Raw genomic sequence first — 15,829 nt, forward strand, 5'->3', positions numbered from 1 at the left:
GATAAGGCACGATAAAGAAGCTATAAAATATGGCAGGGTAAAGAAATAACAGTCGCCTATCACTGCATACTATTTTAGCTTGTTTTTGTTGTAGCGTTATACCGAAATTATAATTCGGAAGAATGCTACATCGATGTTCCGGATAACAGTATATGTCTCGTATAGCTCACGGTGCTGTCTGTCTTTTTGTCTGCAACAAATTTTGAAATGTTGCCTGTGGCAGATAGTACAATTCTAACTCTTGATCTAAACTATTCCATGAGGCGCCCATTACTTGAACGAGAAATAAAAATGGGTCATAAAAATAAGTACCATATTTACCCTAATGAATTTTTAATTATTTTACGACACATGTTTAATCTACGAATTGGATCTAGTGAGTTCGCGAGGTGTGTCTACTTGAAGCGAATTATCTTCGCTGCACCAGTTTAGACCTATGAATTTTCGAAATGTGAGACGAAATGCATTGGTGTCCCAGTTACTTTTGTGCTTAAACGCATAAAAAAACGTTTTCTCAAAAGAAAAAAAAAAAACGTAACGGGAACGCCAACGCATTTCGCGGACATGTTGAAAATTAGTATCTCGAAACTTTTGCAGTTCGGAGAATTCGTTCCAAGTGCATATGCCTTGCGAACTCACTGGTGGTATTTCGTCAATTAAAATATGTGCCGTAAAATAATCAATCAGACAGGTAATTAGCATAATTATCTTAGTTATTCAAACAAGCATCTCGATTTCTCGTATTAGTAATAGCCGCCAAATCGATGGTTAGAATTGTGCTATCTACCTTAGACAATTTGTAAAATTTTGGTGACCCGCCGTGGTTGCTCAGTGGCTATAGTGTTGGGCTGCTGAGCACGAGGTCGCGGGATCGTATCCCGGCCACGGCGGATGCATTTCGATGGGGGCGAAATGCGAAAAGACCCGTGTACTTAGATTTGGGTGCCCGTTAAAGAACCCCAGGTGGTCGAAATTTCCGGAGTCCTCCACTACGGCGTGCCTCATAATCAGAAAGTGGTTTTGGCACGTAAAACCCCATAATTTAATTTAATTTTTAAAATTTTGGTGCAGCTATAAAAGGACGCCCTAATAGAGCGCGAAGATATAGCAATGGAGAACATGGGTTTCGCAGAGTGACTTCAATTAGCTTCTTGATTTTCCCTTTATTTGGACACGGCGAGCTCAATATACAGCCTTTGTCAAAAGCAATGAAGCGAAAGGGCGTGTGGGTAATGCGGAGTCCTGGCATGGTTGCGTGCCTTAAGCGAATTAAGCTGCGAAGCTCTTGCCCTTACAAAAGCTTAGAGCTGTGCGTATGCAACGGGAGATGTTTGTGATTGAGAACAAACTCTGAATAAAAATGTAAAAATGATAAAGAAGGAAAAATCTTTTTTACTCGATTTGCCATTCGTATCGCTTGTATCATTTCCAAAAAAGCTCATTTGGCTCATGCATACGCAGTTCTTCGCACTACCTTTCTTGGGAGTAACGCATATGTTGAACGGGGCGTAATTCTAACTTTTTTTTTATGCGTGTCGCATCTGACGTCGCCAGGCCGTCAGTTTTGTTTTGCACGATGACAGCGGCTGACAAAATTTGTAAGAATTTCGGCCAACATAGCTACATAAATTTCGCACGTTGTAAACAGGTCGGGGCAATGTTCAGTGGTGTTATGTCCGGAAACGCTTCGTAAACGTATTTCACCTGGTTTGTCTTAATGCTTGTTGCATAGATAGTGTAGATCAAATTATGGTCCCGCGATAATTCAATCTCAACGATATCTCACTGTCAGCCTTTACACAATTCTCCCACCTTATTTCAGCCATGATCGCGTCAGGACTTACAGGATTTGCGACAAAGATCTTCATTGCCATGTTCGGCATCTCTTCCACCCGGGCGTCAAGTCTTTTAGGTGCGTACTGGTGTCATCGTACATATTTCACGTATTGTGTAGAGACCAAGTGACACTATGTGTGTACACGGAGCGTTTAGACGGCTTAAGGAAAGAACAAAGGAAATAATTGAACTCTGAAGCGTTTTCAGCAAGTATAGTGGTTGTAACTAACGAACAAAAGCAGAAATGCAGCTAATAGCATAATCACCCGAGACGGTACCGGATGATTACCGCTGAATGCGCACGGTATCTCAGAAAGTTTGCCTGTTAACGAATAGCAGTGACACTGCAATGACGGTTACGTGTAGTACTCTATGGTTATCTATAGTATTTTCAGTACAAGGCTCTTTTGTATCTACACCAAGTGTTTTGAGATTAAGCATTATTTGTCTAGTACCAAGCATTTACCAGTTGGTAGGTAGGTTCCTGCCTCGTCTCGTAGGTCAGATTGATCCAGGAGCTCACTCCTCTTGTGTTTCCTCATTGGCGCTGTTATTGCTTGGACGCTGCGTGCTGAGTGGTAAATATCAGCAATAACAGCATCCGGGCCAGTAAGTAAACGTGAGAAATAAATAAGATGGTACAATGAAATGGATCGTTAATTAGTCGATATGGCCTCATGGTGCGCCAACACAAAAGCCAGTTAGGTCACTGACGCGCTTATATTTCTCCTGTACCAATGCCGACTAGCGCTTTGAGACAACTGGCGTCTGCGTAACGCCACATAGCAACGTAATGTTTACAAAAACGAGACCACCACAATTTTTCCCACATTGTCCCGCCTTCGGAATCGCCCGAAGTATTAGTGGAAGAGGTTGCAACGTTTCTTTGCCGGGTAACGAAAATTCCCTAGTCGAGGCGGCCTCATCAGTCATCTCTGTCGCCCTACTGCTGTCGTAAGACATACATGCTCGAGTTACGCAGACACATATTCGCTTGCTTTATACAAACTGGTCGGTTTTTCTGATAACGCTTCGCAGATTGCCACACGGTGATGGATAGCCAGCTACCTACCTGCAAAGTGCTTTGCGTAACAGCGGTTCCCACAGTGCTCGAGATGTTTCATATCTCATTATGTTGCACCAGCTGTAAATCTTGTAAGCACATGCCGAATTTCCTCGTTGCCCACTCATGCTGGCAATCGCGAGGTGGCTTTCCCAATCAATCTGCTCGAGGTGAAGAAGCTTCTGTGCTTGGATTATTTCAGGGAAATTGTAATTTATATATGCATTTAAGAACTGACCTATTTATGCATTTTTTTATTTGTATCTTGATTTGGCCTCATGCGGTTCCAATCAGTGACCTGACGACTCCGCAACATCGGCCAAGGATATGGCCTAACAAGCGGTTTTTATTTAATGTGTATGTAAATAAGCGTGGAGATCCATAAAACAAACTTACTAGAGGGAAATACAATTTAGCACAATAGTGCTGCGAAATCGCACTGGGGTTTCGTTATTGCAGTAGCCACGAAACACTTATTCAGACTATTTCGCTTTCTTCCCCTCTTTTCTTTGCCAACAAATAAAGCAATTAGGCAATTTTCACTATACAAATATCGACCGTTTAGAGTACGCTTGCCGCTAAATCTAGACGATGCTTGCTATGTAACACTTGTCATGTGTATAATTATTGAATTCGTATATTCTCGAAACATATTGTTGTCTGCAAGGTTTCGAAAACGAAAGCAAGGTAAAAATTAAAGCATAAATGGGTGTAATATTACGACGCAGCAAATTTCCGGTAATAGATATGCTTCTTGAAAGTTAATATATAAAGTTAAGGACAATTCATTTATTGCAGATCCCTGTCTTTACAGCCCAAGCACTAACGTCAAGCTTTTCTATTGTTTTCTCAATATGGAACAACATTGAAACAGGCGTCTGTGGCAAGGAGCTTCGAGTTAGCGCGGCGGTTTAAGAAGAAGCTTTAGCTCAGGAGATCCTATCTAAATAAATTGCAGCGAAGAAATTGTTTTTCCCGGCAACCACTACACGACATTTGATGAAGTTTGTTGTATTTAACCGATAAAGCGAAAAAAAAAAGTTCGGTGAATGACGTAGGGAAAAGTATACTTTAGGCCGTCACTGTTTTAAGCTTACGTGTATTTGTTACAATTTTTAAAAAGGGCCTTGCAAGATGTCTATTCACAAATTATTGATAAAATGCGCATCACTGTATATTAAATGTCATCATACTAATCTTTCTAACATGCTTGAATCTGTCCAAAACCGCGCAGCCCGATTTATCTTCCATGACTATTCTTCATATACTAGTGTCACAGCGATAAAATCTAATGCGAATCTTTCTAGTCTAGAAACGAGACGTCAAGTGTCCAGGCTCATTCTATATCGCAAGTTTTATCATGCCCCGACTGGTAACAGCGTCATGTCACCCGCTCACCGCCATTCATCCCGGACTAACCTTTTAAAGTCAGCATGCGCGCACATCATCCCATCTGCATTCGTTTTTCCCACGTACAGCGAGAGACTGGAGTGATCTGCCTGAAGAGGTGGCGGACCACTCCAGTGCGACTGATTTCAAGACTGCCATCGAACACATTCTTTGAAGCTGCCCACCCCTCATGTAAAACCCCTCTCCAGGGGCATTTGAGGAATAAAATAAATAAATAAATAAATAAATAAATAAATAAATAAATAAATAAATAAATTCTGTCCGATGTATGCGTATTCATGTATGCCTTACAATGAAGGCAGACGTAACAATAAAAGCCAAATTCTTAGCCCAGACGCACGTTGCCTTGCTTTTGATGTCGACCCCGCCGACGTACGCCTGCCTTCACTGCCACGCGAAAACCAATGTCGCGGAACTTCCGCATAATAAATAAATAAGTAAATCAATATATATATATATATATATATATATATATATATATATCGCTGTGAAAATGTGCGCAATCGCGTATGTGGTTTTACCGCAGGCATGGTGGCCGTGCCGAGCGCGTGCGGTGGAACCCTGCTGGGCGGTTACGTGATCACCAAGCTGAACGTGTCGTCGGCGACCATCGTGCGATACTGCGCCATCCTCGCGCTCGTTCCGTGGTTCACGCTGTTCGTCTTCCTGCAGTCCTGTCCCAGCAAGTACAACGCGCTCGTCAATCTCACCACCACGGCCGACACGTGAGTTCGCGCGGGGCCAGGTGCGAGATGCGCCGCCGTTTCGCGATAGCTTGGCCGGCGTGCCATTCACCCCGGCCGAGCACTTTTGTTCCACAGTAAACTCTAAAAAAATAGAAAGGAAAGAAGGCAAAAAGTATATATTGTCGACTGCAGTGTGTCGGGAGGCTAGTTGGTAAGACATTTTTTTGTGAACTTGAACTGCGCTAGGGGCGAGACACCGAGGTAGATTTCTGCGGTATAGGTAATCTGCGTTCGTCCCGTCTTCACCTCCTTCGGTGTCTTCTCCCTAGCGCTGTATAAGCTCACAAAACAAGTACATATCTCGTCGCACTCTTCTGTGGTAACTCCCGTGTCAAATTAGAGCGCACTGAACTTGATTCATCTAATGGATGGGTTGCATTGGCGGCGTCGTGGTCGCCATCTTTTGGATGCGAGGGCGTCGAGACGCTACGTAAACGAGGAACGTGGCAGCGTGACATGCGCGTCTTGCAGCGCGCGACAGATCTATAACAGTGATAACCCGGTGAAAAACGGTCACCATCAAAAAGTGATAGAAGTGCAAGAATGTAAGCGTAATAATAACGGTACGTTGATGTCATCGTGGCAACATATGTTTTGATACAAGTGCGGAGAGAAGAGGTTGCGTCCACTATGTCAAGTGAAAACAATCTATCGAATATAGAATCTTCATCGAACGAACAATGCGTTCCATATAATTTTTATTGGTGTATAGTGCAAAATTTTTCACTTTTATTGGAGCAAAGTTTTGCGATGGTGCTACTTGCTCACTCTCTAACCACCACTCTGTAGCCGCCGCGGCTGCATTCTGAGGGCGGCGGAATGTAGCTTCTCGTGTACTTAGATTTCGGCCGACATCATTAGTTATTCTTACCATAAAGTAGATATTGCGTAACAACGTGTCGGCAAATAACACGTGCTTTCTGGGGCGTTCGAAGTGATAGGCCTAACGGGAAAGGACGAGAAGAGCACACTGTCAAGGCTAGAGCTTGCTGCATCTCCTGGGTTGGCGACGTCAGCTCAAGGAAAAGTCAGCAGCGTGAAATAAACAAATGAAAAAGAAAGCTCCAGGGGGTAAAAAAACAAACAGCTGCTGCAGTCTGACTAGCATATTTCTGTGAGTGTGGTAATGCTGAAGGACGTTACTTTGTGCGTGTTTAATAAGTAATGACGCCTGTACAACTTCTTTACTGAGCAAATATATTTATTATCGAAGTTCATCTGGTGCACTCCCCAGAATACGTCATCTGGAACTGAGCCAAAAGTCACGAAATTTCTGCTACCTATGTTCGGTCATTGAGAGTCGATCACGTGGATCGCTATTACAAATGATGGTCACACGAATGTCAGTCACTGAGGAAACGCTCTTTTACGTAAGACAATTCTTAAATTTGGGCGGAAAATACCCGGCGATAAGACTTTCATTTTTTTTTCGTTTTCCGCTGATTAATTCCTCTCCATGTTCTCAGGATTACTCTGTCTTGCATAAGTAACGTAAGAGAGATCTTCACGAATACAAGCATTGCTTCTAAGCACTCAGCTCGCATGTCCTAATTGCAATACAGCAGTCCGCCGTGTAATAAGGTTACCTTACTATACTGTAAATAATTCATGAACTTTTTAGTCAGAAAGCTTCACACCAGGCTATAACGAAAGACTCGGGAACTAAGTTTGTCGATCCGAGCGTCTTTAACGCGCATCTTTTCGGGTGCTGCTTTATGGAACCCCGATTAATGTATGCGGCCACCGGTTCTGTGAATCAAATCGGTGAACTCTTGAGCGTTATCAAAACTGTGTACCCACTAAATCAACTGCAACTTGTTCTCTTGCAATCCTGGGATACTGTGGTGGGATGTTCACGGAAATCGCGTCAATTTGGTTGAGAATGAAAGTAACTCTGGAGAGGTAGAACCATCGACCGGCATACTTAGCTAAAACGACGAAAGCATAGCACAAGTTCGCGAGTTTTTCTGGCGCACAATGTCTTTTCTTTCTGTTCATGCGTCATTTCTCGATGGAATAAGATGCCCGAAGCCGTGGTATCTTCTTACAAATACAACTCAGTGCTAAGGAATCGCCTGCACCTCTTTCAAATTTAGTCGTCACTATAGGTTTTATTTTGTGCTTACATGAAGGGTTGTATACGAGAAAAGGAGTGTTTGAAATTTGAATTTATGCTTTTCGCCGGCCGTTTATTGTTTGGCTGCTTGTACACGCACCGACTTTGTTCATAAAGTAACATATTATGGCGGGTATGTGCCAATATGTAACGTGCACTAGTGCCCCGTGGGCAAATGAGGTTCAGTAAAAAAAAAAAAAGAAAAAATGCACTGAGATAAAGAACTCCAGTCAGCTCGCCCATACTCCTTGTGCACGGTTGAGACTCGGAACTACGAAACTAAAGCTTTAGCACTCATTGCAAAATATTGAAATGTTTTAGACTAGACTGGGGGCATCACCAGCATCTTTGCCTTTCCGAGGAATCGTGCAATCTCGCACGTAGTCCAAGTTAAACCAAAGTGCCCCGCTAGGGCGCTTGTCACAGCCCAGTTATTGAAATAAATAAATAAATAAATAAATAAATAAATAAATAAATAAATAAATAAATAAATAAAGTCGATCGCTTCATCCTACACCTATCAGTTGTACATTCAGTTGGTCGATTAGGCAACGTGAAGTGCTCGCCGCTGCAATGCTGGGTGTTGCGTGCAGCCAGAAGCTCACATTCCGCGACCTGGAGCGTGCCTGCAACATTCGCTGCAACTGCTCGGGTGCCGTGTACGACCCTGTGTGCGGAACGGACAACTTGACTTACTACTCGCCCTGTCTGGCCGGCTGTGCGGACGTGAGGCGAGTTAAGAAAACCAAGGTGAGCAGGAGGTTTTTCTCACGGGTTGCTTTAGCACCGCTTCATCGAAAAAAAAATGTTTCGGCTCCAAAGAATGCAATCCCAGAGAACATGTCAAAACGTACAAGTAGACACAACTAAGTTCGGCATACCTCGGGACAGCAGCGACGAAATAGGAATAATTGTGTGAAGTTGCAACAAAATACAGTAAGCTCTTCTTATACGGCCCACGTTCGTTGCGCACATTTTTTGTGAAAATGTGGAAGGACATTCTGTTCAAATAACGACACTAATATGGACATGGACATGGTGGCGCAAACAAGCATGATCACCTATACAAGATCACCAAATGTTTAAATAGTGCAGTGAAATGCCATTCTTTTGTCTATAGTCGGTCTTCTTGTCTTGCGTTAATAACTAGCTATATATGCTGTGTGCATAAGTCTTCTGTTTTGTTTTCTGTCGTTCATTTCGCACCTTAAAAGGTGTTGCGGATTATGATCAAACTCACTATTTCTCAGCAAACATAGCTTTAATTAACTTGAATGCCTCCATGAACCAAATGCTCAAAATAATGCGTGAGGAGTGAAGTATTGCTTAAAGTGCTTCAACATCCCATCGTTCCGAGCTCATAGGGAATAGTGAAGGCGGACTAAGCTGCGAGTGTGCATGTATAGTTTAGATTTTGTGTAAAGCACTCGTGTGGAAGCATATTGGCTTCCGTGGAAAAAAATTGCGTGCCAAGTAAGCTACTGCGCGAGAAAGATTAGGAATCTGTTGCGGGATGGCGAGAACCGGTGTAATCGTACTCGAAGCTTTTTGAGTCACCACGACGGCACCCGAAGCAATCTTTAAATCGTACTAAAATAAATACGCACTGACGTTTATTACAGTACAAAAATATTAAAAGTATTATTCGGAGCCATCGCTGACGCGACTTTTAAGGTAAAATAGCGGAACGTGGAAGCATGTCGAGTTTCACACAATCCACTAATACAATAAGACGTGGAAACAACTCAAGCCGAATATGTTAAGAAAATAATTAGCGCCGTTAAAAAGTTACTTAGAGATCGGAAAGTTGTGTGCAACGCTTGTTCTGTTTTGTTACAGAATCTCAAACGATACATGCAGCAAGAAACGCACACACACAAAAAGGAATGAGAAAGAAAAGCCTCGCTTTAGAGGAAATAATTATCGGAATTTCTCTCTGTGAAGCGCAGAGTAGAGCGGGTGTCATTTAGAGGACGCAAACAAGGCGCTCTCGCACTTCAATAAGAAGAGAGTTTTGGTAACTCCTCTTCTACGAGTAAGCGCTTCTCCAATATTATAATTTGTTCCATTTTCATGTAGTTACCAGTAAAAAACGCTCCCTGTGATGAGGCACCAGCTAAGTGCACGCACTCCGTCGAGGAGTGTAAAAGCTATCGAAAATTGAGTTAGATATTTCGTGAACACAGCCTTCAAAAAAAAATACCGGCCGTGTATTGCTTTCAGAATGTAAGCTTGCTGTCTTTTCTCTGCATTTTCCTTGAGAAACCTGCTGTTCGGCGCTGCAATCGAAGCACAAGGCAGACAAAAACAGCCTTAGCGGTGCCTTAGTTCTTATCGCCGTGTCTAACTCTCCGCTGCCGAGTCGTGCCCCGAATTCACCCCGAACGCAGCCTTCATTAATCGCGGAACGCTTCCAAGAAGTCCGCACCTTTTCTGACGAGGCCGTCGTAAGCGCTCGTTGTCCTCCCAGCTCTACACGCAGTGCACCTGCGTGAACGGGCCAACGCTGCAGATGGCCGGTGACTTCAACAATGGCTCTGGATACGACTACATGGCCAAGCGAGACCCGTGCGACGCCGACTGCGGCCTCGTGTTCATCTACGCGCTCGCCATATTCATCGCCCTCTTCTTCACCTTCCTTCTCGTTGTGCCCGCTCTGACGGCCCTGCTACGGTCCCTCGACGAAGACATCAAGTCCACAGGCATAGGCGTCAATTACGTCCTCCTAAGGTTGCTAGGTGAGCTCCCGACGAGCGCAGACGGCAGAAGCGCAGTACCGGGCCCTCTTTTAGGCAGCAGCGCATCAGCGTTCAAGAGCTCAATGCATAGCAGAAGGCTATATACAGCGCGGGAACCGACGCAGACAAAGGAGGCTGTCTGCGGACTTTGTGCGCCTACTTTGTCTGGGCCGGTTCCTGCGCTGTATCTTTCTACTATGTTTCACCAACAAGCCCAACTAGTTACTATGCTCAAGTTCATTGCAGCTTTCATTACTAACAAAGACCTGCACAATGACATTCCATCAAGATCAGTATGACTCGGGCGTCACCATAGACCCAGGGAGTAACTGAAGTTTCGACGTTAATAGGATTGTATGCTAATAAGGTGTTGACGCTGAGGGTACACAATACGAAACAGTAAGACATGCGATAGACGCCGCATTAACGAACGAACATTGAATCAAAGTACCGACGGAAATGATTCTGGACAGGTAATCACTACAGCTCAATGCGCTTTCATTTAAGTGCCTCAGAGTAGACGCCGAAAGCATGCCTGATTGCAGTTCCCCAAGCTAGGAATCATTCAAGTGTCATATTAGAGAGCTGTGAGTTCTTGAACGGAGGAACTGCACCGTTATACATTGAGGAGTTTAGACGAACTGTAGCCAAATCCCGTTTTTGAGTATGGGGTGGAAGGAGACATGTTATTAGTGCTTGAATCAAAGGTCGCATCTCAGGGTTTGTAAGATGAATCAAGATTACAAAGACGGCGCCGAATAAAACAATACACGAAGAAGGGGGACACGAGACAGCACATAGGCTCACTAACAACTGAGTGTTTTATTTCTTGACATAGTAATATATATCTGCTGTCAAGGATCAAAACAACAAGAATAGACAGGGCAGTCATCTGCATCGCACAAGGAAGCCAAGATACAGAATAACTTTTAAGTGTCACTCTCAAGATACGCCAGTTCCTTTGTCGAAACCGAAACTGAGGCTTCACTGATACAATCAACACCGCGCTTTTTTATCTCAAGCGCTTCCAATATCTCCCTTGTCAGTTGATGGTCAGCTCTGTACAGAACACTGGTTCTATCGAAATCTGGGATGCACTTGTGAGTCTTACAATGCGCACTTATATGACCGGAGAGCTGGTTTTCCATCTTGTATCTATGCTCATGCAATCTGTCATTCAGACATCTGCCCGTTTGGCCCACATATGATGAACCGCACGATAAGGGGACCGAATAAACTACTTTCTGTACACATTCGACATGTTTCTGCCCATGTTTTTTTGCGCACACCTGTTTGTTTTATTCGGCGCCGTCTTTGTAATCATGCTTAACCAACTAGCCCACCAACACATGCTCAAGATGAATCAAGTTGAGAGGAAGCTTTAGCTCGGGCCCAACTCCGATATTACTATACATCATCATCATCATCATCATCATCATCATCATCATCATCATCACACCATGATGATGATCATCATCATCCCTTCTTTAAGGGCACTGCAAGACGAAGGCACCTCCCAGCGATCTCCAATTACCCCTGTCTTTTCCTTCTTGATCCCTACTTGCGCATACAAATTTTCTAATTTCGTTACCCCACCTAATTTTCTGCGATCCCCTTCCCGTATTCAAAACATGTAAAAAGCGGGAAATATCTTATTAGACAACCACTGGATCAATTGGAATGAAATTCGTCGTATCCGAGAGAGAGTTAAATTCAACTCTAGGAAGTAGAATTTGGATGTGGGGCCTCATACGTCGTACGTAAGGTTGCTGAAAATCTATACGTATCGAAAGAAAAATGAACCACAAACTTTCAGAGATCTGTAACTCTGTAGCGAAACCGGGTGTCGCAGTATTGTAAACTACATGTTAGACAATATAAGATAGACAAATCTGATGCGTTGTCACGTAGTTGTGACGCTGAATAATGCAGCGACAAATCTGTGAATGACGAAACTAATTTTTATTGGACGAACTTGTGCCCACAAAAGCAAGTTACACTCAAAGCACAGCGATTCACGGTCGGTGATCGTCGAAGTCTTATCTGCCGGTCAAGCGCATCGGCTTTTATACATGAGCCCTAGAAGGTTCCAGAGTAAGCGCTGGTGCCCGCATGTCTTCCAGAAAGTTTTACACAATTCACGTATCACATGCAATCAGATTACACAAATTTCGGTCACAACAGACAGCAGAAAGAACCATCGATAACATTCGAGAAACTTCCGAGACCTGCGGGCACATACCGCGCTGAGTGATAACATTTGTTAAATGGTGAAAAGCGGTCACCCTAAAAGGGGGAACAAGTACATGTGTCAATGTGAGTTTAGGGATTGCTTGACATGAATACAATCTTCAGAATGGTATTGCAAAAGCAATTTATGAATTACAATAGTACGCTCGGAAGCTGTGTCTAATACATCCATTTTGTCTATTTCAAATGTCTTAATAGGTGCGGTTTAAAGCATTGCGATGTTATTGGTTAATGAGGTGGAGTTGAAATCTTGGTATATACGTTTTCTCAATATTGCATTTTTCGAGGATTCTTGTAAAAAATTGATACAGTAACTAGATTTTAAAGGCTCTTTTCTTTTAAATGCAATAAGCCTAATCAATATCAGTGCTGGGGATACTGCGCAAACAATTCCACTGTTCGCATGTATTTACATAGGCGCTTTCAAATAAAATGAAATCAACTTTTGTTAAGCATCACACAGATGTCGAGATATGTTAAGGCAAATGTATAACCGATTGACGTCTGCATAGAGTGTCATGCGGGCCACTTTTATATTTCATTAAAGAAAAGGTTTAGGTGACATTGGTTTGGTTTTGACGTTGGATTAGATACAGAAATTTATTTTACATCCGAGAATGGGCAGTACTTTCCAATGTATTCATGCATCGTGAGGAAGGGATCAACTCAATCCTTTGGTATTTGTAACCCTAATGTCTGAGGGATATAAATGTGACTATATACAGAGAAGGCAAAAAGATTAGAACAAAAGCAAATTAAGAAGGAATCAGCGAAGGGGAAAAAAGGGCACATAGACGTAGCCAGAGATAGTTCTCAGGTCCATCTCATCGCAGGCAAAATACTGCACTTTATTTGAATAACGAAAATCGACTACATTTTTAGCAGCCATAGCATAACACCGCGATAAAAGCAGCGATCCTGCTGCTGCAAAAATGTTTTACGGTCTCGCGCTTTACAAGTCTGCTACGCAGAACAAAAAGCTTGCTGATAAATTTGTTTAGGTGTTTGGAAAGTGACTTTTTTTTTACGTTTCCGGATAAAAGAAAGGCGCCTAATGCCTTAAGACTAGTATATATGTTCTATGGTTTTTATGGCTTCTGTTTTAATGCACTCCTGCTACTCGCTATTGTCATTTTTGCTGGCTAAGTACAGTGGGCTAAGTGAGTGGGCAAGAACCGAAGGGCTCATAGCTTAAGAATTAGGGTGCATAACGTTAACGAGGTAGCGTCAAGGAGCCCGCGTCGCAGAAAATCCGGTGTCAGCGGCCGGCGTAGTACAAACAAAACCACACATACCCAGACCGTTCATGTGACGCAAGAAATTGACTGAAATAATTGAATTTCTCAAGCTAAAATACGTAGAGAAATGGTAAACAGTGACTTACACACAACCTAGAGACATGATAGCTCTCGGATAGTAATTTGAATGTACGAGAAAACATAATTCTGCTATGCGAAAACTCAAACAAACCCCTTTTCGAGCGTTTCTACAATGCACAGACCGGAGACGGCGTCCACCATTTGCGCACGCCGGCGCGTACATATCTCAGAGTCCACGGAGCGGCGCGCCCGCTTCCTTGAAACACTTCCAGATGGCGCTCGCCTCCGCCGCATCGTGGTCCATGCAAGAGGCCGCGTTGAATTGAAAGCACACTGGTGTACTTTTGATTTAGATGCACGGTAAACACACCCGGGTGGGCAAAATTAATCCGGAGTTCACCACTACAGCGTGCCTCGTAATCAGTTCGCGGTCTTGCCACCTAATTCGCAATTTCGTACAAGCCTTTCCTTTTTGTAACGTAACCTGAGCTAAAGATTAGTGTTTTATAATGTTAGTGTTATCGAGAGCGTGGTTCCCGAAGGTACCTGTGAAGGTGCGCGGTATTGGCTTGTCGTTTCGCAGGTACCATTCCGGGGCCAATAGTATTTGGCTACTTGATCGACCGCAGCTGCATCTTGTGGCAATTGACGTGCACCGGCGGCAGGGGCGCCTGCGCCATCTACGAAAACAGCGCAATGGGCGTCAACCTGTTCCGCGTCATGATCGTCGTCAAGTCGGCCTCCATTTTGTTCTTCTTCTGCGCATCGCTGAGCACCAAGTCTGAGGCACGCGCAACGTCTACTTCTCAACAGCGGGCGAGCACGCGTGGTGACAATCCCCCCGATAAATTAGTCAAGTATTCAGTGTCAGTACTGAACCGTTCCCGGAAATGTCTTTATTTTTCCTGCGATATGAATGGCCGCTGTAATGACATTTGTATGATTTGGCGCGGGAAATTGAAATATGTAGCAGTGCTAAGGGGAATGACAAAGTGTACAGAAATAATGAAAAGGAGAAAAATGCGCCGCAGGTGGTTACACTCATTTCATTTCATTGTACAGAAGAATATTTTCGGCCAGAAAGACTTTCAAACCAGTTACAATTGCAACTGGTTTGAAAGCACTCAAAGCTTTCAAGTGTTTTCTTCTTAAAAAAAGACATAAATGAAACTGGATTTTCGTGAATAACGCACATATAGACGAATCTCTTAAAGGGCTTCCTCTTTGGCAATGATAACATCACGATTATATTGTGGCGTGAACTGGTTGAGCTAACGCTGAGAAACTCCGTGCACGAAATGCGCATGGAATACCATTGTTATTAACGTGTAACACACGTTCGCAACCCTTGTGACGCTAGCATGCATTTAATCCAGAGGCTCACTCTTTGCAGCCAGGAAACGGACTTTATGACGTTACCGCAGTGAACAGACAGAGTCACCGATCTCGATACGTGCTCTATAGGAGGATGTGCTACAGCGGTCGCGCAAGCTTGAAAAACTGAACAAGTCGCATACAACGCATTGCGCAACTTGTTTCTCCATGCTGTACTGGCAGCATTGCCATGTCGGAAATCTCCAGGCGGCTTTGTTTCCTGGAAATTGCCAAAGTCACGTATTGTCACTTGCATCTGCCCTCACCTCCATTCTGTTTAGCATTTGCATGCGCGTAATTGCTCTGACATCCAATGAGTTTGCTCATTGGGCTGTAATTGGGCTAGCTGCTTTTGTATGCTGAGTATGTTAACATAGCGTGATTTACGGACCGACAAGGACGAGCGCTGCTATCGAATGTCTATTCTATTATCAAGAGAGCCCCCACCGATATATGCGCTATTTGTAACGCATGCGCCCAGTCACATAATCGCGTCACTGTGCAAAAAATGACATAAAGGCTGCACATGTCTAAAAGCGGCATTTATGTGTTTGTTCGTGTCATTACGCTGTTTTGCATCAAGTTGCCATAGTCAAAACCAGCATGTTGATTGTTTCAACACGCCGACACACCTCGCCAGCAGGATACCGCAACGCCTGGAGTGACAGAAGCGGGAGGCGAGCAAGGGGCCGACAAGGAGCGAGCTGGCTCTCCGGACGGCCTCGCCAAGGGTGACCGTGGTTATGAGGACGACGGCGGTAATGACGGTGACCGCGGTAATGACGGTGACCGCGGTAATGACGGTGACATCGGTCATGACGGCGACGGCGGTGACAATAAGTGAGGAGGGCGATGGTGGCCGCAGGAAACGTCATGAGAGCGCGAACTCCAGGGACTAAGACGAGCCGCACGACAGACGCTATAGCGAGCACGGGTTGTCGCGGAAATAAAGCGAAACAGATAATTTATTCGGGAAA

At 44.0% G+C, this 15,829-nt stretch overlaps 1 protein-coding gene across 4 annotated transcripts in view; it reads left to right on the plus strand.

Moving 5' to 3' along the window:
• LOC126532098 (solute carrier organic anion transporter family member 4A1-like) overlaps window positions 1–15,829 on the plus strand; it is a 175,803-nt gene that overhangs the window by 4,381 nt on the left and 155,593 nt on the right. For 3 of the 4 annotated variants that reach the window (XM_055071038.2, XM_055071039.2, XM_055071041.1), the window contains exons 4-6: window positions 1,823–1,912; window positions 4,836–5,034; window positions 7,765–7,921. In XM_055071038.2, coding sequence (XP_054927013.1) covers window positions 1,823–1,912; window positions 4,836–5,034; window positions 7,765–7,921 — 446 coding nt within the window. Of the gene's footprint in view, window positions 1–1,822; window positions 1,913–4,835; window positions 5,035–7,764; window positions 7,922–14,061; window positions 15,105–15,829 lie in introns of those variants that run through there. The other variant, XM_055071040.1, reaches the window with a different exon arrangement.

The sequence above is a fragment of the Dermacentor andersoni genome, chromosome 5 (assembly GCF_023375885.2).
Source record: "Dermacentor andersoni chromosome 5, qqDerAnde1_hic_scaffold, whole genome shotgun sequence".
Taxonomy (NCBI): domain Eukaryota; kingdom Metazoa; phylum Arthropoda; class Arachnida; order Ixodida; family Ixodidae; genus Dermacentor; species Dermacentor andersoni.